Source organism: Oxyura jamaicensis, chromosome 3 (assembly GCF_011077185.1).
Source record: "Oxyura jamaicensis isolate SHBP4307 breed ruddy duck chromosome 3, BPBGC_Ojam_1.0, whole genome shotgun sequence".
NCBI lineage: Eukaryota > Metazoa > Chordata > Aves > Anseriformes > Anatidae > Oxyura > Oxyura jamaicensis.
Window position 1 is genome coordinate 4,325,564 of NC_048895.1, and position 23,313 is coordinate 4,348,876.

Consider the following 23,313-nt stretch of genomic DNA (forward strand, 5'->3'; position numbering starts at 1 on the left):
GAATCCCCTGAAGTTTAAAACTCACACAGTTTTTTAATCCTGGTGTAAATGCCTGTTTATATGATTTCTCCTTTCAAATAATCATGTAATTTACAGGTTGTGATATATGCTGAAGATGATGGAATCCTTGAGAAGAAAAGGGGTTACTGCACAGTTGTCATAAAGATCATTGATGTTAATGACTGGCCACCTGTGTTTGACCTGGTGACTCCATTCAGTGTTAATGAAAATGTGGCTGTGGGATTCGTAGTTGGAAAAGTCACAGCAACTGACAGAGACACAGGAGACAATGCCTTTATTCTTTACAGCCTTACAGGTAACAAGGGATTCACTTACTGCACTGGAACAACTATCACTTTGTTGTGTTACACTGTTATGAGCATAAATAGCATTATGTGAGTTAGCTCCTAACTCCTTTCCACATAAGCCGAGAAGGTTCACTTTCACCTGACTTAGTATTTTACTAATTTGTGCTCGTATAACTTTCACAATGATAGAGTAGCAGCTTCTTTTGCAGAACCTGCAACTGTTTTAAATGCTACTAAATTAAGCCTCTCCTCAGCTTGTCAACTGTGATCATTTAACAGCTACAAAGATCAGATGTAAATGGTATCACAAGTGTGTCAGGGACCTGAAACATTATCATGGGCTGTTAGAGAGCTGCTTTCTTCACCCTTGTGCTGGACAACTTTACCTCTGCATCAGAAGTGGCACAAGAGGCAGCAGGTTGCCTACTCTGATACCTCAGGTCTCTTCCCAGGCTATTAATGTAAAGGACCTTTAACTTCATTTTACATTAACATGACAGCTTGTGAACTGCAGTGGCTGAGAGCTCTGGTTTGTGCTTCCTGTCACATTTATCTGTGGTAGCTGATGGAATTACAGTTAGGAAGAGCACCCCTTTTGCCATTGCCCCTAAATCTGACAGAGATGAAGATTTAGAGCTGTCTGCACCAAAGCCTGTAGGCATTGAAATATTTGTTTTTGTACCATCAAGAGCAATGTATATAAGGTTTATGTATATTTTAGTATCCTTTATTTCCAATATGCATATAGACTTTAGGGTGGTTTTGGACCAGGGAAGCCAAAGACAGTAAAAGTCACTGCTGTCTTTCAGCAGTCACATTGATTTCTCTTTAGATCTCTGTGCTATTTAGTCTACCTTCATTAGAGCCAGAATAAATTGTGAATCTTAGAGATTTTGAGAGATTTTGCAGGAGCTCTGTCTGGTTACTGTGTTCATGCTCAACAACCAGCAAATGAGACTGAACACGCAGAAGGTCCGAGGACTGTAAAAGTGCCTAGGCACACCTCTGATCTCCTCTAGCCTCACAGAGTTGTGCAGACTAGGAGGAACTTGTTTCTCGAGATTTACCCCACAACTCCGATGAGCTGTCCATCATTGTTTACATGGCTCAAGCATTATTATTAATTTATGAGTGAGACATGTGAATCTGCAGAATTTTTTGACCCGTTCTGTAGACTCACATTTCAAATGCTCATCCACTCAATCTTTTCTGGTTTTCTTCTACATTATCTGTATGATATTAAAGACTGGTTTCGATGAGCTCAAGATACAAGTAAACATAACATCTAAGAGTGTAGTTAATTATGTGTTTCAAAGATGTATTTGCTGATAAAGCTTCTTTGGTTGTATCTCAGATGGTGGAGAAAATATATTTGAAATAGATGAAACACTTGGGAACATTAAGATAAAGAATTCTCCAGACTACGAAACCATGAATAAGTACAACCTGACAGTGAATGCAGTCAACAACAAATCTGCCCCTTTCTATCAGGTAAAAGAGCTTTCTAATGAACAGTGACCCTTCCAGTCAGAGTACATTTGAACTAGTGGGAGGTAGGTCTATCAACGACAGTTATTGTGCAACATAAATTAGTCTCCTAATCATTGTTAGGGTCAGATTTTTGCCCTTGGTGTCCATGCTGAGGAATATTATCTTCCATAAATAGTTGAAATACTTTATAATCATGCATGGTAGAATTTGTCCCTGAAATGTTTGCTGACTAACCTCAGTGGCAGTGCAGGAATTCTTGCCTGATGCTTTTAGTTAGTACTATAAATACTGTGTTAACTTTTCATAGAGGCAAAAGTAATTTTCAGTAGATTGTTCTAATCCTGCTATATTTCTTTTATTTGAAAAGGTATTATACGCTTATTTAACAGTAGTAGAACATCCCTAGTTCCCTTATCTGCATCTAGCAGCAGCAGTAGGACATATGGCTTCCTAAACACATCCTATTCTTAACCATTCTGAAACATTTCAAGAAGCAGAATCCTAATGCAAATTTAAATTCCTGCCTCTTTTGTATTAAAATCCTGTAGAGATCTTTGATGTGGAGTTCACAAAGTTAAACCTAATGAAGTCTTTTACTACACCATTTTCAAATTCTGATTTATACTTCTTGTTGCATATGCAAATAACAAAACTATTTAAGAAATAAATAAGACATCCTAAATATTCTAAAATTATTTTATTTAGTAAATATACTGTGTTTTTCTTCTAGGCAACCACCACTGTCACTGTTCTAGTGATTGATGTGAATGATAATGCTCCAGTGTTTGATCAGAATTCCTATTCCGCTTCTATAAACATGATTAATCCTGTAGGCGCTCACATCATAACCGTGCGCGCTACCGACAAAGATCAGGTAACTACTCCTGTTTGATTTTGACATTGCTTCAAGCTGCAGCCCAAAGATATTTTTCTTTGTTCTATGGATGTGAAACACCAACTGTAGCAGAAAGCGAATTGTGATTGACTAGCAGCACTGTGAACTGGAAATTAGGAATTCTATTGTTTCTGCTCTGATGCTGATGTACTTTGGGCATATTTATTCCCCTTAATATTTGGATTTGTACTAGTCTTTCAGACATATATAAGAACTCAAGCAATTTAGTGACTGTGAAATTATTTGAACTTCTGAAATGGAGGATTCTGTAAAAACTAAGCATCATGTAGCTGGCTTGAATGTAGAAATGTCTGCTCACCAAATGCCTCTATACCCCAGCTAATTCTGTTTCCACTTTTAAAGGTATTTTGTATGACTGACTGACTTAGCTGTACTGCACCCACACCACGTAGTGTCCAGGCACCAGGAGCGATATCAGTCAGTTAGATCACCATGACAACATCAATATTAATTATACAATTTAAAAGATGAAACATCTGGAAGTGACAACAAAACACAAATATCAGGTGTGCTTGTGGCAGGGTTTGATCCTGCTTCTGCAGAGCCACGGAAGAAGAGAATATGACATTTTTCAGAAATGCAGAGCAAGGAGTGATAGGGTAAACCCTAAGACTTGTCTCAGGAAAGTGATGTGAGTGTAGGCAGGCAGGAATACGTCCTACACTTACAGCAGTGGGGAGGCTGCACTTCTCCTCAAGGTGCCACAAGGACCCAAGGGACTTTAGCTTATTCTTATTGACATTGCTCCTTTAGGTTGCTCTCTTGCTAGGCTAAGTACCCCCATCTACACATCTAAACTTAATATTTTTTTCTTTAAAGATTTTTTTTTCATTTTTGCTGTGTAACTCACAAACTACTTCTGAATCTTCTTCTGCTTTGCGTTTTCATCAGCACCCATCCTACCACAGACAATCCCAAATTTTCATTTAGACATTTTTACATCTCTTGTTTCAGTGTTTATCCTACCCTTCAACATGTACTCCCAGTGCGTGTAGTTTTATTTAGTACTTTAATGGGATTTCTTATCCTGGAAGTTCATTACTACTACTGATATCAAGAATATAGTTCTCTGTACGTTTTACAGTGTGGGCAAAGCTTTATAGCACCCATTGAAAGGGAATAATTATTTCTAACTCACTTTGACAGAAGAGGAATATGAAGCGCATTGTCCAAAGTCACATGGGGAGTCCAGCAGAAAAATAAATCTTCACTTCACTTAGCAATATCCTGCTCTTCCAACCCTCTCTCTGAAAAATCTATTTTATATGTTCTAATTTATGAACTTTGATTTCAAAACTATTGAGTTTTTGTATGAGCAACGGTAGTCTAAAAGTTTGTGCAAAGCTCAAGGTCATTGTGGACATAAAATCTCCCTAAATGCACTGTTATATAAGCTTGTGTTTTTAAGACTATAAATATGTATGGATCTTGGGGCCATATATGGAACATGAAAGCATGAAAATTAATTTTCAGGGATGGGGGGAACATGACGATGACTCTGTCCATTGGCTGCTGCTGCTCTGGTGTTATAATTTCAGCATGAAGTAGCTGTGAGTCCTGATTCGGTCTAGTTAGGTAAAATGCCTCTGGCATTTTGTCAATTTAAGCATGGAAATTCCGGTGAGTCTGTGCTACAGGGACTGGGAGCACCAAAATTACATGGTCCTGCAAGCAAAAGTTATGTAAAGCTGTGTTCCTTTCATGGCAGGGGCAAAATGGCCTCATCGAATACTACATCCTCCCAGATACAAAATTCAGCGCATTCTTCTTGATAGAAGATAGGAGTGAGGGGAAAATAATAACAACTGGAAACCTGCCTACTTCTGAAGAAATCCAGTTAACAGTGATGGCTGAGGACAAAGGCTCTCCATCTTTAAACAGCACTGCTGTGATTACTCTTAATGTGGTCGACAACCGTCCATTTGTTCCTCAGTTTAATGAGAGCCAAATCAGGTGAGGCTTTCATAATGTGTCTGGTACATATTTGTCAGGTAGTGGAAAACACGGTAAAGGTGAAAGCTGAAGATAGTTATCATAGCATTTCCATTCCCTTTGATGTGCACAAAAGGACATTAGTTTTTGTTGTTGTTTTGAGCTCTGGCAAACAACTAGAGGGGATGGGGCAGAATTTTCCACAGATACCTTATTCTTAAGGAGTTAAATCTTGAAGCCTTTCAGTACAACAACTGCTGGGAAATTTAACATTATGTTTTATCATTTGTCTTCTATATTAGCATTTCAGTGTTGGAAAATACGGGAGTGGATCGTTTAATTTACACTTTTGTTGTGGCTGAAACTTCAGGAAAACCGATTGTTTATACAGTTGTATCTGGCAATGAAAAAGGTGAGTACTATTTCCCTTATGACTTGAAATGGCTAAGATAACAGGCTAACATGTCTTTTGTGTGGTAGATGCCACTGTATTTAAATGAGGAGATGGAGAGCAAGGATAATGTGTGTCATTTCTTTGGAGAAAAAAAATAAAAGCACACAAAGAACTTCCTTCAGAGCCCTTCAGCATGAGAGTTTGTTAATCTCCTTTGGCTAAAGATGTGGTTATAACTTGACAATGGGTTCTGCTGGTCTTAAGTTAAGGTAATTTTCTGACTAAGGAAGCCAAAATGAAGTCTTCATACGCAAGCAGCTTCCTCCTTGCCAATCTCTTTTAATCTATTGTTTCCTTACACTAGCAACTTTGGCAGGGCATCTGGCCTTCTTCAGCTTTTACAGCTGTGATATGACTCCATTTGCACACACAAAAAAAAACAGGAGTAATTAAAAACTGATAGAAAATTTGGAAAATGTGTGCAACAAGAGGCTGCAGTTTTATTTTCCTAATTAGCTGCTCCTTTTCATGTTTAAGGCTTGTTTGGTCTGGGATGCCCCCCAAGCTGTGGTGCGTCCACTGCTTAGCCAGTGGTAGTGACGCATTTCATATTTGTAAGAGGAGAGGGCTCGTGGAAGCATCCTAAGAGAAAATGAGACACAAAAGGTAGGAGCGCTACAGGTGAAATGGCAGCTATAACAACGGAGGTGCATGTTATTCCTTTCAGGTCATTTTAGGTTGGATCCAGAAAGTGGTGAGCTGAAAACGGGAATTAATTTGAACTATGAGGAGACTTCTCAGTATGTGATTTTAGTTGAAGCAAATGTAAATGTCTCATCTCCTGCAATCCAGTCTTCAGGTAACTTTCCTGTGAAGGGCTTTCCAACTTGAATCAGGGACAATGAACGCAGGATATTTCTTTGCCTTCTGTATTTGCAACCAAAATTCTCTTTAACTGAAATGCCTGGTGTGAAAGACAAGCAGCTGAAGATCGAGGTTGTGCAGAGAAAAGCAGTAGCCTTCCTCCAAGGGAGCAAACTCTCACAGAGTCTTACTGTGGTCTCAGAAGAGAATGTAATAAGTGGAGGTTGGACTCCATAGCAGGAAGTGGAGGAACCTGGCAGTCCTTTGCCTGGTATAGCACAGCTAGCTGTAGAGGGCTGACAGAGAAGCAGTGCTGTAACCTTTTGCCTTGCACTGTCTGTTCTCTCCAATAGTCAAACATAGTTCCTCTGGGCACATCCCAACTGCATTCGCTTCCTTCTCCCTCATCCTCGCATGCAGCAGAGATCCTGCTGTAAAGCCACAGCCAGCCCCGGCCTCTGAAAGTTGTGCCTTGCTGATGTTTGTTGTCACAGACATGAGGCTGAGCAGCACCCGAGATAACCTGTGTTTGTTTAACAGGCCTGTTTGCTGCAAACGTGGTAATGCTGACCATCTCAGTGCAGGATGTAAATGAAGAGCCAGCATTTTTGCAAAGCGTCTACTCTGCTCGGGTACCAAACTCTGTGCCATACAAGTACCCGGTTATTACAGTTCAGGTAGCGTATCTGTCTGTACTCTTCACAAGGACAGAAATCTTTTGAAAGATCTGAATTTCTTTCATGTTTAAATTAGGTTAAAGGAGCTGTTAAATCTGCTCTCAAATGCTTGAGTCAAATTCTGCCCGCCATCGAGGTTTATCATAATGCAGGTGAAGGATGGGGTGTTCAGGGAACTGGTCCATACCTGTCCTACCAGTGGTTCTGTCAGAAGAGTGTGCAGTCTGTTCTGACTCCTGGCACTGCCTAAGGGCATGGTGCCTCAGGGATTACATACTGCACAGACTACAGTTCTCTCTTTGGTGCTATTAATTGCTTTGTTACCACCAAACCCAAATAGGAAATGAGCTACAAAATGGAGCAATTCTTGTATTTTTCTTTCTAAGTTTGAGGTTTCTCAGTTCCTATAGTCTGCTTCCTTTATGCTTGCAGCTGTAGAGTCCTCCTAGACTTTATAGGAAATTTATTTCCCTTTTCATACCCTTGGTTTGATTCTGATAGCTTGTGTCCCACTTTGTTAATGCAAAGGGAAAATTTATGACAGCATTTTCCTAGAATAGTCCAGTCTTACGAATAAAAACTGCAGCTTTATGACTGAAGGGTAATGAACGCCCAAAAGACACACGCTGAGTCTCATGATTATATTTTCTTTTCTTTTTTTATTAATTTTTTTTTTAACCCAGGCCACAGATCCAGACTCAGGAGACAATGGACTTCTGCTGTACAGCTTAGTGAATCATCAAACAAATGAATTTGACATCGATGAAAATACAGGGCAGATTTTTACAGTTTCTGTAGCAGGAAAGGTTGGAACATTTTATCTGGAAGTCCAGGCTGCAGACCAAAGTGGAAAAGGACTCACAGCCCGGACAAACGTCAATGTAAGAAAGATTGCTATTTATAGTATTGATTTGCTTCCATGTTAAAGCTGTGTATACAAGAAGGACTAAGTTTGGTAATGACCAAAACCAACCAACCAAACAACAAATAATAATACCATGCAGTGAGATTGTTGGTAATGCCAGTATCTAGTACATATGTTCAGGTCAGAATTACAAGGTTGCTGTTTCCTTTAACAGTTAAAAATCTGTTGACATGAAAATTAACTTTTAAAGGACAATTATCTGCTTATGGAACAAATTAATCTCTTAACTAACTCAGGCCATGGCTCGATTAACAAAGCTGCTTTGAGATGAGGGAGGTTGGGATAAGAGTGGAGAGAACCATTTGGCAATCACTGTGAGCACAGGAACATGAGGAAGGACCTAACCTATTTCTGGGAGAAACTTATTCTTGAGTTATTCTTCCCTGAAAAGAAAGATTTACCTTGACTTAGAGTTGTTATCAGGTATTACAATTTGATATCACTTCCTCCCTCCTTGGTGCAATTTCCCTAGGACATCCTCTTTATTAGTGCAAGAACCTCCACATAGATGCACAGCAGATGCATTTTACACCAATTTTCAGCCACTCTGATGAAGATTTGAAACATAAAATTAGATAAGCATCCTTTAAACACTGCATTTATAATAACTTGTGCATGCAGATCACTGACAGGTATAACTGATTGTGCAGAGAAATCCAGATTTATTTATCCATACCTAATTTTGGAAATCTGTTTCGTGAAATTGCATGCATGAAAAGAGAATGAAAGAAATGAAAATCTGGCAAACTTTTCCCCGAAACCTTGCTCACAGGCATAGTAGAGTTCTATATTGGTTCAGTTACAATTTATTAAGTTCTTCAACTTTTGAATTGCCTAGAATGCTATCTTAAAGACTTCTTTCTATTGAAATTACTGATGTAAAAAGTTATGATCTCTCATTCTTAGCATCACCATCAGAGTCTTTTTTTGAAAGCTAATCTTGGAGGGAGATGTAAATGCTTTAGAAAACCTTACAGGTAATTTCTTTATTTCTTAGGTAACCGTGGATTCCAGCTCCAGTAAAAACATTGTGGTACTTGTTCTTAATCAGAAGATCAATGTTGTGGAAAAAAGCATTGCTGAAGTAGAAAGGTATTTATGAAACTGTGAAGCTTATTCTGATATAATACGCGGTGACAAATGTAGAGCTCCTTTCAGATAGGGGTCTGACAGCCTACAGGGGAGCTGATACAGCCAGCCCTCATGAAAAGCTAAGCCTTCAAATCAATGTAGTGCAGAATAATTTGAGGGAACTTACAGGAATCCCTCAGAAAGATATGCCAGTTCTTACCTGTAAGGCTTTGGCCTGAGCTGACAAATGTCCAAGTATTGTTGGACTAGATGACTTCAAGAGATTCCTTCCTACCTCAATGTTTCTGTAATTTTCAACAGCCTAGGAACAAGTTTATTTATTTACTTAATAATTTTTCATGGATGGTAGGCCCAATATGCACATGTGGACCCAGATAGGATAGAGGATGTACTAATCTTTCATTCTTTGACGAGCGTCCTAAGACGAGTCCTCAGAACAAAATCACTTACTACAAATGAGAAAATCCCCCTTGTGGCACAGCAGCAGTGCTTTTCAAGGTCTCAGCCCCTACAACCCTAGGGGATTAGCTAGCAATGTGTGGATGGCCACAGTAAAGTAAAAAACACATTTTGGCCTTTTTGTGTTGTTAATGAAGACACAGAAGACTTTGATTATACATAAACATGTATTTACATTGGAAATATCAAGTCTGGTGCTTTTGATGGGAAATAGCTTTGAAGAGTGGAAAAATGAGTTTGACATTGGCATTGTTATGCCACCAATTTCTTGTTGGTAAAAATTAAATGGAACCCCTAGAGCTCCTCCTTTCTTGGAAGCAGCTGGTACTAACTTTTATCAGAATGATGGAGTAACGGCACCAATGGTCTGATCCAGCAAGAAAATCTCTTTATTAAAGAATTGGGAGAAAACAATAAGGATTATGAGAACAAATTTCCCTTCTCCCCACCTTTACTGTTCATGGTACGCCATAGGTATCACCACCCATATTTATCATTAAAAGTCAAGTATGAAATGGACCGTACGTCACTTTGAAAAGCATGACTAACCATACGATATACTATGCAATACTGGTTATGAAATCTAGCTATAAGGGTTTGTTTATCCTTCTTTTCTCTAATTGTGCAGTTATGCTAATGGCACCTACCTAAGAATTTTCAGGCTATGTACAAAAGTTTTATAGCATCTACTAAGGAAATATACTTTTGTTTAATGGTCAGAGACAAGGACTGGATATTATTTTTCTCTGCTACTCAATCACCCAATGATATTGGGCAAAAAGCTTCATTCCTTTGCTGACAATACTCCTGCATTTTGATGTCCTTAGATTAAAATGCTAAATACCTGCAAAATATTGTATTAAGTACTACTTTTCTATCCTCTAATTTCCAGTGTTAAAAGAATTTGTCACTGCCCAGATAATTAACAATGTTTTCTTAATATGATGGCAGGGTCTTAGAAGATATACTTGCATGGAATATATACATTGTTGATGTTTATTCCAATGAATTTGAAAGAAGAACAAGAGAAAGCACTGATGTAACCTACATAAAAATCATTGCTGTTGATGAGGCAAACCAGGAAATACCTGCAGAAGATGTAAAAAGGTATGTACAGTCAATCTTCCGGGTATCACATCTATACAGCTAGGTTTTGTTTCCCTTAGTATTATTAATGTCTCAACTGGATGAGTTTTGATGACATAACAGTTTATCTGGCACTTACCTAAAAGCTCAAACTGAATTTTTAGAATTCAGGAAGCTTACATTATTTATTCAAAGGTAATATCCAGAGTCTGTTGAAAGCATGAATAAGGCTGTTTAATTGTGCAAAATAAATTTTAAAAGTCAGTTTTACAGAAAATGGAAGCAGAAATAATGTCACTAAAATAGATATTTCCTTCGCTTCTGAATTGCAGAATTTTGATTAAAAACTTAAATTTCAGTTGTATTTTACATTTGTTTCATAACCTTTTAGTGGTATGAATGCACGTTCACAGAAACATACTTTAAGGGGAGCTGCTGTTTAAAAGCAAATGATTTCTAGACTCAACACCTCTGTGTAACTAGAAATGGTTTCTGGTTGAAACAACTAATAGAGCCTGTGGTCATAAGAAGCACTCTGCATGGATGATTTTAGGGACATGGTTTAGTGGGTGATAGTGGTGGTAGGGGGATGGCTGGACCAGATGGTCTTGGAGGTCTTTTCCAATCTTAGTAAGTTCTATGATTCTGTGATCCCTTTTCGCTGAAGAAAGCACTCTTGGTGTCTCTAAACTGTTTATACGTGGCTGCATTGATCTGGATTTAGAGGATACTGACCTCTCAAGTTCAATTTTCCAAGTTTTGCACCATTTTAGTTCATAAGCACCAGGACTGGTTGCTAGAAAATGAAATTTTTCCTGAATGGAAGACATGACGAAACAATCTTGGCAGACCAGGATGTGACATTCTGTTATTTTCTTCAGTACTCTGCAAGCCTAAATGAGGGTTTGATAAATCATTAGCATTTTAATTTTCTGTCTACAGAAAACTAAGGGAGCAGAAGACAAACATTGAGAAGGAACTTGAGAAGGTATTTTCAACATCCGTTGCCGCTGACATAGAAGAGGCTCCTGCTGGCTCGACAACTCCTGAACTCATTGCAACTATTGTTCTCAGTATTTTGCTAGCCTGTACCCTCATAGCCTTCCTGGTATATGTGGTCATTTCTATAAAAAGGAAAAGGTATGCATATTTTTACTTTAACAATGTAGTTCAGACTGACAACCATTAGTTTACTTTACAAGTCAACTTGCAAAAGACTAATCTGATAAATTGTTCATATTTGGATCAAGAATTGCCTAAGATTTGCTGTCTATCAAAATAGGCTTTTTACTCTTGGTATTACACACCTCTCAATACACATAACTTAAAGTTGGTTTCTTTTGTGTTTGGCACAAAGCAACAGCAGAAACAAATACTTTTAAAAACAGAGAAATGTGGATAGCAGAAATTTCTGTCTGTGAAGGGGGCCATAAGTAGCTGCAATATATGTGTTAAAAGTCTTCTCGAACCGCATTAACTTGTGTACTGAAGTCAAGGGACATTTTGTTGCTGACTTCAATGCCTGTAGGACCAGGCAGATGAGGAAAAAAAACATGTTTTCAAGAGGTTAGCTCATATTTACACTATTACAATTAATATATAATCAAAAAATAGGCAATACTCAAAACTAATTGCCAGAATAATAATACAGAAAATAGATGCTGTGTATTAAAACTATGATACCAATAGTTTCACGTTCTATTTTGAAAACAAATGTAAAGTCAGTCTTTAAAAAGAATGAGCAATTTTATTTTAATGTGTTTATCATTTTCAGAATGCATGAACAAGAGTATTTGGCTAAGAAGCTACATGAAGTGGAGGGTATTGATAATCCGAATGTAGCTGACAAAAATGGAAGTCTGAACAACCTAGTGAAACTAGAGGACACAAATAAAGTGTAAGTAGAATGTTGATACCACAAAGTTATATATAAAAAAAATAAATAGCATATCAAAAGATGCGTTTCTTGGTTATTCTGGTAGCGTACGATTTTCCTTGCATCTTTCAATAGTGCGTATGTTGATTTCTAAGAACTGTTACAGTAATAGGTTATAATATCTATGCTTTGAGGGAGCTAATACCTTTTAATCATGTATCACAAATCACTATTAAGCCTTATGCAGGAAAAAAGCTTTCAAGCTACAAGAAGCTACATATCATTCACCTGGGTGAAATACCATTAATTTTAAAAATCAGCATACGTATTTCTCTATGTTTCAGACAAGCCAATATTTTTTCAGATAACTATTTGCAAGATGAAGGTGTGATGAATTCTCTTAACTCTCTTTCAGAAGAACTGAAACATTAGAGTTTAGCAACCTGCAGGATACCAAAGAAGGCAATGCTGACAAAGACGTACTTCAGGCCGAAGAAAAATGCAATTACCTCGAGACACTACTACTAGATATCAGCAGTGAACAAGAAAAAAAGGTAGCTTCTGAAAATGCCTCTCTACCTAGAAATGTAAGTGCCAAGCCACAGCCAAAATCACAACAAAACGGGCAATTGGCTTTTCAATTGCAACACATGGAGTGAAAGATATTTTATACTATTCATCAAATACTGAAATAATTATTAAAAAACTGTAAACTTGTGACTGAACTCATCCATTGAAAAGAAAATCTTAAGTAATGACCATCTTTGAGGAGGGGCTGTCTGTCTCTGCTTAGGAGGGAGGAGGAGGAGGATTTTGTGATGCAGAAAAGAAGGGTGGTTCTCTTCCATCTTTTGCACAACAGGTACAGGACAGGGTTCTCATGTGTTGCTGCTCCTAAAGCTTGCAGCCTTGAAGATGTTGCTTTGCAAGCTTCAGAGGCAGAATACACATTAAAGTTATGTAACTTCGGGTGCTTAGAATTTGTCCACTCTACCAGCGGTAGCCTTGCCTCAGCTGCGTTCTTTGTTTTCTTGCAGGACTGCTCAAATCATGACTCAGCTCCTTCACTGACACCTGCCGCTGTGAAAGAAATAAAAGGAGTAAAATTTTCAGAAGCGGCAATTATTTTGGATACAGAATCTGAACTAGATGAGTCTGATGATGCCAGTGACTGTGCTTGATGAAGATAACTTTTATGAAAGCCACAAGAGCGCTGTAACAATACAAAATTAAGTCTGTAATAATAGGGGGACACTACCGCCTTTTAATGCTTGCTACTCCTGTTTGTGCTGTAACAGATGGACAAGAAAGAAAACGAGCGATAGAGTTGTGGAATCGTTTTAATGTAGTTACTTTCCCAGGACTTCTTACGGGGTATTTAATTCTGTGTGTTATGAATAAAAGAAGACAAAAGAAAAACACGAAAAAAACAGCCAGCTTCCCCTTGCGCTGCCTTCTCCTTAGGGGTAGATGAAGCGTTCCTCAAGCCTTTCTCCCCTTTCCTGTTCTTTCGCCTTTCCAAAAGGGGTGCGGGGGGTGTTTTGTGCTCCTTGTGCCGTTTCCTTGTACGCGGCCGTGCTCTGCGCACCCGCTGCGGCCCGCGCCCGGCGGCTGCGCCTGCTGAGGGGCCGGGAGCGGCGCGGAGCCGCCTCAGCGCCGCCTCGGGGGAGGGGCAGCTTCTGGCACCTTCTGGCCGCCGGCGCGGGCGGGCCGGGTGCCGCGGGCCGGGTGCGGGGGGCCGGAGGCAGCGCCATGGCCAAGTGGGGGCAGGGGGACCCGCGCTGGATCGTGGAGGAGCGCGCGGACGCCACCAACGTCAACAACTGGCACTGGTGAGGGGCGGCCGTTGGCGGCTCGCGCCGGGCCGTTGGCGGGGCTCGCGCGGGGCTCCCTGAGGCGGCTGCGGGCCGTGAGGGGCCGGGGTGGGCGCCCCGCCGCCGGCCGCTGACGGGCGCCGCTTTTCCGCCGCAGGACGGAGCGGGACGCGACCGGCTGGTCCAAGAGCAAGCTGAAGGAGGTGCTGGAGGGGCTGGCGGTGGAGGGCGAGGCCGGGCGCTGCGAGATCAGCGAGCTGAAGCAGGCCGAGGGCGAGGCGTCCTGCAGCAGCCGGAAGGGGAAGCTCATCTTCTTCTACGAGTGGAACCTGCGGCTCGCCTGGAGAGGTGCGGGGGCAGCGGGGGGCTCGGAGGAGCCGAGCAGAGGGGCACGTTCCCAAGCCTAGCGCGGTTTGCGTTGAGGATAACGGTTGTGTGAGGAAAAACTGAACAGTGGGAGTAGGGAAACGGTGGCTGGGGGGATAACGGGCTGTCCTTACTCGGGGAAGAGCATCTGGCGGCGTGTCCGTCCGCGTGTTCGGGTGTGCTGCGCCTGCCCGCGGCCCCGGGAGGTTCGGCCCCCTGGGCCCGGCCGGTGGCAGCGCTCGGGGGCGGCGGTGCGGTAACGGGTCCGGCGGCGGAGCCGAGGAGCGGGTCCCTCACGGTCAGGGGGGTGCCGAAAGTCGAGGCACGGTGCGGAGCATCTCTCGCAGTCGGATAAGGAGCAGGGGCTGCTGTTGCGGAGCGTGTGCGTGGGAAGTTGTGTGTGGGTAGCGTGAGGCTGTTCCTCCCCAAAACACGTTCCCCAGGCCTCACAGTTTCTGGAGGAGGCAGGAATACCAAGGGCTGTGTTTAATTTTTCCTCTTTATTCCTGTGCCCCAAAACAGGACTGTAGCCTCTGGTGATTCTGCTGGCTGCTCCAGCAGGCGGTGTTTCACACTTCTCCTTTTTGTGGTGCCCTGTCCAGCACAGTTCTTGGTGACCATGGGTTGTTTATCACTTTTTTTTTTTTTTTTCTTTGGTTTGGCTGACTTTGACTTCAGCGTTTGATTTGATGATGAAGCCAGGGCTTGTATCTGAACAAATTTGGAATTGAGACTAGGAGGCCTAAAGAAGTACTTGTGGTTAGTTTGGGTTCACCGTGATAGTTAACTATGTTATAAATGTGTTATGAGCCAAGAAAGTAGTTGTATGTGTGGTCTAAATCTTAACGGAAAGGAAGGCAAACTTAAAAAAAAGGGAGGTATGCTTTATATCAGTGCAATTTAAATACTTCTAATCAGTTTTTTAAATAAGCTAAAATTACCAAAGTTTTAAATAGTTTTGGTCTTGTTTTTGTTTGGTTTATTTCAGCGTCTAAAGCTTAGAAATAGGCGGATATAGTGTTCTGTTGTTTACATTTCTATATAAGTTCTTCATAAAATATTTTCCTCTTCTGTGTTAGATCTTTGTGCCCTTCAGTGTTAACTACAGACAGCTAATATTGGGTTAGGTAATGTGTGAGGTTAGTTTTAAGGGAGTTTGCTTCTACACAGTGAAATTCTGAAAGAAGCTGAGGCTGTTTGATCTTTATTTGCCAGCCACCACGTTGTGTGTTTTCTGAGAACTCTTAATTAGAAGCGTGAGTTGAGACTGAACTGCAAAAACAATAGTTTTTGTAATTATTTCCCTCTGCATGTCTTCCAGGATAGCTAGGAATTCAAGCTACAGTTAAAATGCGGATACCTAAGAACAAAAAGATGTAAATCCTGAAATTTGCAGCCAGTTTGGAAAGTCAAATGTGGGAAGAAAAATATTCCCCTTAGCAATTAGGATCACAGAGCACCAAGACAGTGAGGAACTAACAGTACCTAATGGCACTGTAATGGAGCAAAATGGCTGTTCTCTCACATTTTGAGGATGTAATGAGTATTTTAATGGATCATTCTACGTGGTGATGGAAGCTTTATGAAGATTGGCGTATGTCCTTTTAAACACGTATTGCAACAGCGGTTTTATAAGTAGGTCTTTTCAAGAAACATGCTTCTACTGTTAATTTTCTAAAATGGTGGATTGTCAGAAAACAACAACAACAAAAAACATTTATTCTTAGCTCTGCTACTGGAGTATTTCTATTTTATTTTCATAAAAGGTAATAATTTTGCTTACATTACAGTGATAGTAAAAATGTGAAGCTGTACCACAGCTGTACCTACAGAATGTTGAACCGACTTTGTTAACTGATTGTACTCTACTGTACAGCACAGATAACATCTGGATCAACCCCTTGGACAGTTTTTTGGAAGGAGAGAAAGTCTGTTTACTGTTTCTGTATAAACCTAAACTTGTCATCCTGGCCTGTGTTACCAGGGAATCTGTATTTTAAGAGTTCTTAACATTGGTAATAAAATTAGCAGAATGGATAGAAGCCAAGTTTGTGTTTTGCTCCTAAAAAATCTTCCTGCATGCTTGCATTTATTTTGGGGGAGAGTAGCTGAACATAAGATTGGCTTCAACGTGTGCAAAACCAGTGCTCTGTAGTTTTGCTGGTGCTAATCCTGGAACTGGAAGGAAACAGTAGAGGGAAAACTGAGGAGGCTGCATGGGAGGTGTGTTGGGTTCTGAAGCATAGTAACGGTGTAATTAAGTCGTTCACATGGCTTCCTACTTGAGCTAACAGGTTCTCCTGGGAGATGCTGAGAAGCCCGAGGGAGATCTTGTAGCTTACCTTTTGCTGTGTGGATGTGGCTGTCCTTCTGGACTGTGTCCCATGCTGTGCTTCATCCAATTGTTCCTGACAAGGATGGAATCTTTGCACCATACTCCATTTTGTGTTACTAACCGTCATTCACTCTTCTTCTGGCTAAGAAATGTCTGAGCGTTTTCTGTGTGTACTTCACTGTGGCCTTGACCTTTAGTCACGAGGTTGTGTCTGCGCTTAGTGCCGCCCTGTAGGCTGCCGGTTGTTTCGGGGTGTAGGTAATGAAGGGGAGATGGTATTTAGCTAGCTGCTTTGAAGGGGAGAGAATCCAACTAAATATGATGCTGGCCTTGATGGTAACTCCCCTTTTGCAGTCACGCTTAACACTGGGTTGTTTGGATTTTAGTCTTGCTGATAGAACAGTATGAAGATAACTGGATTTGGGGCAGAAGCGCATGCTTCTGCTTTTGCTCTCTGAAGAGCTTTTAACATGATCTAAATGGTGAACAAATTTAAATAACTAAATGTTTTTGTAAGGCAAGGGGGTTTCCACTGAAATGAAAACTAAACGTGACAGACCTTACCTTAAATCCTCCCACAGAAAGGTCTAAAGCAAGGAAGCATGGGGTAGGGTTCCTGCTCCAGAACCCGTGTATCGAGCTCATAGACCTTTATAGCCCTGGAGGAAAGTGACTGTGGGCCTTTGCCCAGAAAGACACAGGAGCAGAGCGGGTTCTCTGGTCCTGCACGGTCTGGCGGGTACAGTTATTACTGGCAGTTCTCAGGACAATTGCAAAGAGCAGAAGGATTGTTCTCAAACGTTTGCAAGTGAAGTTTCCTATAATACATGTTTCAGTCATCCACCTGTCTGTCACACGCAGATGTGTTGGATGGTAACGTGCCTGTATGGTAGGAGCTTTCGAGGCATTCAAGGAGGAATAGCTGGTGTTCCAGGGAGTTTCTAATTAATGGGCAGAGAAATTTAAGGGAGGAAGAAGTTGTTTTTTTTTCCCCGCCCCCTTTTTAGATTCATGTTCTGTAATGGCAGACACATGAAAGTGGAGAGTATTAGAACAGCTGACAACTGAAGATGGGAGCAGAACGGTAGTGTAACATGAGCTTAATGAGAGGGTGTACTGTGTGTGTGTATGCATAGCCACTGACTGCCCCTGTGCAGGAAATACAGTTCTGAGAATAGTTTACTGTGAAAATACTGTGACACGTTTGAGACTTTCTGTTGCTATTTAGTTCCTTTAAATTGGATTCTAGGTGACTTGCTTCAAGTAACAGTTCTGAACAACTAATTTCCAAGCTCTTGTGATGGGGGAAATAGTTTTTAATAATGCATTTAAGAATTCGTTATGTTAATACAGGTACAGTGAAAGAGTCTGGTGAGAAACATAAGGGATCTGTTGAAATTCCTAACCTGTCAGAAGAAAATGAGGTAGATGATACAGAGGTAGGTGTGAAATACTGATATGGCTATATAGGTTCAGAATTCTTAAATAAAGCATTAATTAACATATAGGCATCATATTTTGATTTATGCCCTGATTAAGTGGGATAATTACATTTGGATAGTTTATTTTGCTCTTCATGTTTTCATTTTTATATTTGGAATCTTATACTTATCTCTGTTCTCAAATTTACCTACTAGGAATGTGCACGGTTTTCTTTGCTAATTACTGTTCGTGACTGTATACTAACTACACATTTGAGAAGAACTCTGCTTGTTATAATCTTAAAGAAAAAACAACCTAAGAACTTAAGGACTCTCCTTGTTGGTTGTTGTATAGTAGTTGACACTCCGGCTTCTACAGATTGCTCAGCTTTTGCTGTGTATTAGACAAGCATTTATACTTGATCTCAAATAAGTTGCCCTGGAAATGAGATACTGAATATATTTAAGTGAAAACCCAAAAGGATGATATTTTAGCAAAGGTAGGATAAATGGAGACTATAATGAAACTGCAGCTGCCCCCTGAATATAGTAAACGAAGCCCAAATATTCTCTTCTATTGCCAGAACCCAAAAGGCTGATGTTCAGATGCGTCTTAGATTTTGTCATTTTTCTGTTTCTAGATAAATGTTAGCAAAAAGAAAGGGGAAGGCGATGTTCTGAAGGACCTTATGAGAACTGAAGGAACCACAAAAGTCAGAGAGGCCCTCAGAGATTACCTGAAAGCACTTAAAACAGGTAATGTAAGGCAGTCTGCTGCATATGTTTATGTGCAGTCGTCTTTCTCGAAGAGATGGGTGATATACTGGCAAGTCCTTTGTGGGTTTTTCTTCTCTTTTTTTCTTTCTGACTGTCACCAGCTGAGGTAAAAATGTTAGTCCTTGTAGTCAAGATCTTTGTTGCTGTCAACCGTGATAGCGTCCAGAAGCTTCTGTAGTGATCCAGGCTATATTTTTGTTACATGTGCTGACCACAGAAATCACTGCAAAACCTGCAGGCTGACTGGTTGGCTAGCAGAACAGGGCTCTACCCTCCTTGTCCTTTTGCTGATAAATAGTTGAGAAGTTAAGGGAGATGCTGTATGCCTTAATGGGCAAATCTTATTAATTTGGGGTCAGGTATTTTTGAAAAGCCTGTGTTTTTGGTGAAATGGCTTTTTGACTCTATGGGTAATAAAGACATATGGGTTAGGTAGGGAAACCAGATTGGAATTTTACGTCCTATTCTGTGCTCCCATCTTTAATGTCCCATTTTGTGCATCGCAATGGTTTCACCCATTCTGCAGTTTTGGCCATCACTCTTCATGACATAGCAAAATGTCAGGGTGGATGTACCACTCAAATGTTGTGCTGAACAGTGCTCTTCTTCATTGCAGAGTTTACCTTGGGAATGATTCTGCCAACAAAAGCTACTGGTCAGGATGTGGCTGCTGATAGAAAACTAAGTGGGAACGCTGTGCAGGTAAATGCTGGCTTGAAGTGTCAGACAAGTTTAATACTGGCATAAACGCAGTCCCTGCAGATTTTGCTGTGGTAACAATTGCATATCCCTGTGGTTACCTGCAAACATGGAAGCCTTCGGGGTGGCACTGCCTGCTTGTTGCTGTGATCAGGGCATGTGACACCAAAATGCCCTGTCACAGAACCTGGGTGTGGGTCTGCTGAGGGGGGATACCAGCGTGTATCTTTAACGGTGTTCTGTAACGCTTGGAGCTTCTGCAAGGTGCAGGTGGAATTCACCAGCACCGGTCACTTCCCAGCGTCTAAAGTTAGCTACAGATGTCTTTGGTGTGAATTACTTGTAGCTGTGTCACTTCAGTTAGTGGGTGCATGACTAATACTGTCAAAAATATGGAAGTACATTGTTTAGTTATTGTCTATGCACAACACAGCATAAGGTTGAACGTTCAGAACTTAGAATTGCCTGATTTTGCTGTCATTCACGTGAATATTATTTGCTTTACAGGCTTCTGTTTCGCCACATTCTTCAGATATAGTTGGTGTAAAAATTCCAACCGTGAGGATACTTATGAGAGAAATATTCAACTCCCCAGCAGATGAGCTTTATAGCATCTTCACAACTAAGGAAGTAAGTGGTACTTTCAGTAGAAGAGCTTAAGAGCTGTACAAAAAAGGAGGCTATCGTTACATCTGAATAGTTGTGTAAGTGATAAAATGTGTAACATTCTTAGTGTCAAGATAATTTTCCCTAGGTACATTAAATGGAATGGGAGAGGTAATCACCCCAAAATTAGTGAGCTGTCATTTCCTTGTAACTTCACAAAGTATTTCTAATTCTGATAGTCATTGTTTGTTAAGTTTTGCTGAAAAGATTAACGTTTTAAGCCACTGAGGAATTTCGGTGGAGAAAATGGAAAAGCAGCTGACAGGTGCTAAGGTAGTGTGTCAGCTCGAAAGTGTCCTACCCCTGAACAAAAGCTAGCTCTCTGACCTAGTTGTCAAGTTGTTGAGATAGCAAGCAGAAAGCTCTGTAAGGTGGCAGGAGGCTCATTCTGCTTCACATGTTTAATGAGAGCTTATTAGGGGGTGGCTTACACCTTTTTTTGTCCTTAATAGGAAGAAAAGCCAAAGTCACAAAATAAAATTGCATCTTTATATAATTTATATACAAACCTCCCTTGTCTCATAATATGGTGCATTATTTATCAGTGTATGGTTGTAGGTGACTGACTTGTGCTGTATTCTTTTCTTCCTAGTTGGTACAGAAGTTTTCCAAGTGTCCTGCTGTGATTGAAGCTGAGAAAGGAGGGAAACTCCAGATGTTTGATGGCTGTGTCAGTGGTGAATACGCAGAATTGGTAAGAACAAACAAAACCTTCTATTTTGCACTTAAAAAATAGGGGTGGAGATGGGTCAGTTTCTTCTTTGAATTAAAAAGTAGCATAGGTGTCTGACATGAGCTTCTCTAATGCCTGTTCAGTTCCTCTGCAATAAAGGCAGAAATTGCTACTATGTGATTTTTTTTTTTTCTTCCCCAGAAAAAGAACAGGGATCAGTTATACTTTAATGACCAGCACTGGAGGAGGGAACTGAGCACCATCTCACCATCTTTCTTTTTTATTTATTTATTTATTTATTTATTAAGAGGTGTTAGAAAGCAGGTTTAAGTCTTATCTCCCAAATTCACATCTATTCTTCATGTAACTGGAGAAATGATCGCCCTGCTGTTCAGGGCAAATATTTCACCGTCTCCAACTTTGTGCTCTTGCAAATACAAAATAAGAAGTGGTGATTAGAGCTCGGCTCTATTTTTGAAACCTCTGAAAACCATGTACCCAGTGGCTGAGATTAGACTTGGTATCTTATAGCCATCCAGATGACAGGGAGTAAAGTGCAAGGATGAAAGCATGACTTGCCCCCATTTCAAGGTCCGCAATAAAACCGATATTTTACATTAGTATTTAATCAGCATGACCTTTCCGTAGAAGAAAATAATGGAATGTAGCAAGCTGAGAGTTTAATGAAAACAGTTTATTTACGAACAGACAGACCAAAAAGCAATTTCCATATTGTTTGCAGTGGTGTTTCTGCTTACATAAGGTAATGTTCCTCTCCTTACTTTTCAGGGAAGAATTAGCAATAAGTAGTTGCAGTGTGAATTATCCCGAAAGCAGAGAACATGCTAATGGGAGGAATCTTCTTATTTTCATCCAGGTCCCAAGCCAAAGAATTGTCTTGAAGTGGAGATGCAGAAACTGGCCTGATGGTGAGTGTTTCTGAGGACCCCTAACAGTGGCTACACTTTGCATGGAAAAAAACAAACACAACACGACAGTTAACAGCCTTGCTAACTGGAAGCTTGCTTAGTCTGTGTTTTTTAGAGATTAGCTTGATGTCCACAGAAGTTAAGCCTGTGAAAAAAGGCTTCACTCAGATGCAAGCAAAAGTAGATGAAATTAGCTACCATACATTTAATTTAACCCTCTGAAAAACACTTGATTGAAACGTTATCTTTTCTTCCTTCAGAACATTATGCAACGGTTACCTTGAATTTCAAGGATATGGCTGCTGAAACAGAACTGCAGTTAGAGTGCAAAGGTGTTCCTGTCTCTAACGAAGATAGTACAAGACAATGTTGGAAGAAGCAGTATTTTGAAGAAATACGTATTTTACTGCAGCAATCCAAAGACAATATGGAATGATAACAGCACTGTAGTTTTGCTAGGGCATTACTTTTTATACATTGTTAACATTTTTTTAAAATAATTTATTTGTGGGAAGAATAAAGACCCACTTCTATAATACTGTATATAATTTAAGCATTATTTATGGATTTTTAGTGAATGAAGTGGCCCCTAAGTCAGACTATGTATATAAAACAGATTTACTTGGGGAAATTGATCTCATTTGCACTTACCTACAACTTAACTTGAGAGATCAATTATGATTCAACTGCAGTAAAATACTACCATTGGAGGTAGGTAAGCTACATGAACCAGTAGTAAGCATTTGCAGCTCTTTAACATTCAGTGTTTTAAGTGGCAAATTGTCTCTCTAGGAAATGGGATACTCATCAGAGGTGAACTGAATGGGATTATAAAACAGATGATAAATTAGATCTTTCAAGAAATGTGGAGAATATAGTTTGCAGCCTCTTTAAATACCTTTTTGAGATTGGTTTAACTGCAGACAGAATTTGTTCCTAACTCTGTAGACAGTTTTAGGGAAAGATAAGTAAAAATGCCATGTTATTCTGGTTGGTACGATGCTTACCACTGTTAAGTCTGCATGCACTGTACTGCCTTACTTGACCTCAGTGTGAAATTTAATTTGGAAGAGACAAACTATTAATTTTTTCCTCTTGAAATTCTGTAAATCTTCTAATTTATGGCCGTTTGCAGTTCTGGAGCAAAGAACTGTTTGTTAGATAAATTTGACAGGTGAATAGTTGGGAAATTGAAAGTAAGGAACTGTTACTCTTAATTATAGCCACACTGAGGTTAGCAAGAATAACTTAATTCTCAAATGAGTTAAGTATGCAATCTGAAACAAATTTACCAAGAAAGGGCAAGCTGCCTTTGGAAAACATGGTTGATTCAATAAAATGCATCATTTTACATGCAGTTTATTTTCTCCATTAACTGATATGTCTAATTAAATGAGTTTGTATAGGAGTTAAGGCCCATATATTTTATTTTACAGGACACCAACATATGACAACCTCATCATACAAACTTAAATCATGCAGAAGAGATAATGACGTGCTGCTCTTTCAGCAGGAGAGGTTTTCCCTTCCCCTTTGCACTTAGGTGAGGTTTATTGTACTATCGAGAGCAGACACCTAACATCAACAGGATAGATGTACAAGGACTGTTTACT

At 40.1% G+C, this 23,313-nt stretch overlaps 2 protein-coding genes across 2 annotated transcripts in view; both read left to right on the forward strand.

Moving 5' to 3' along the window:
• Positions 1-13,440, forward strand: part of LOC118164718 (protocadherin Fat 4-like) — a 43,143-nt gene extending 29,703 nt beyond the window's left edge. Inside the window, exons 31-44 of the mRNA XM_035322428.1 lie at positions 97-316; positions 1,663-1,799; positions 2,530-2,673; positions 4,424-4,668; positions 4,950-5,059; positions 5,769-5,900; positions 6,446-6,582; positions 7,266-7,463; positions 8,505-8,599; positions 10,010-10,165; positions 11,087-11,284; positions 11,919-12,041; positions 12,439-12,574; positions 13,058-13,440. Coding sequence (XP_035178319.1) covers positions 97-316; positions 1,663-1,799; positions 2,530-2,673; positions 4,424-4,668; positions 4,950-5,059; positions 5,769-5,900; positions 6,446-6,582; positions 7,266-7,463; positions 8,505-8,599; positions 10,010-10,165; positions 11,087-11,284; positions 11,919-12,041; positions 12,439-12,574; positions 13,058-13,201 — 2,175 coding nt within the window. The 3' untranslated portion in view covers positions 13,202-13,440. The remainder of the gene's footprint in view (positions 1-96; positions 317-1,662; positions 1,800-2,529; positions 2,674-4,423; positions 4,669-4,949; positions 5,060-5,768; positions 5,901-6,445; positions 6,583-7,265; positions 7,464-8,504; positions 8,600-10,009; positions 10,166-11,086; positions 11,285-11,918; positions 12,042-12,438; positions 12,575-13,057) is intronic.
• Positions 13,441-13,671: 231 nt separating this feature from the next.
• Positions 13,672-23,057, forward strand: LOC118164725 (activator of 90 kDa heat shock protein ATPase homolog 2-like). Its single transcript, XM_035322447.1, has 9 exons — positions 13,672-13,852; positions 13,992-14,182; positions 17,889-17,974; positions 18,598-18,712; positions 19,350-19,435; positions 19,940-20,062; positions 20,691-20,792; positions 21,649-21,700; positions 21,961-23,057. Exons 1-9 carry the CDS (start codon positions 13,773-13,775, stop codon positions 22,134-22,136), a joined length of 1,011 nt encoding a protein of 336 aa, XP_035178338.1. The 5' UTR covers positions 13,672-13,772; the 3' UTR covers positions 22,137-23,057.
• The last annotated feature ends 256 nt before the right edge of the window (positions 23,058-23,313 follow it).

Excerpts from the sequence above, each read along its gene's own strand:
- LOC118164725 (XM_035322447.1), top strand. The coding sequence starts at position 13,773 with ATGGCCAAGTGGGGGCAGGGGGACCCGCGCTGGATCGTGGAGGAGCGC. Across the intron at positions 18,713-19,349 it reads CCTGAAAGCACTTAAAACAG|AGTTTACCTTGGGAATGATT; the intron begins GTAATGTAAGGC and ends TCTTCATTGCAG. Across the intron at positions 20,063-20,690 it reads GCATCTTCACAACTAAGGAA|TTGGTACAGAAGTTTTCCAA; the intron begins GTAAGTGGTACT and ends TTTTCTTCCTAG.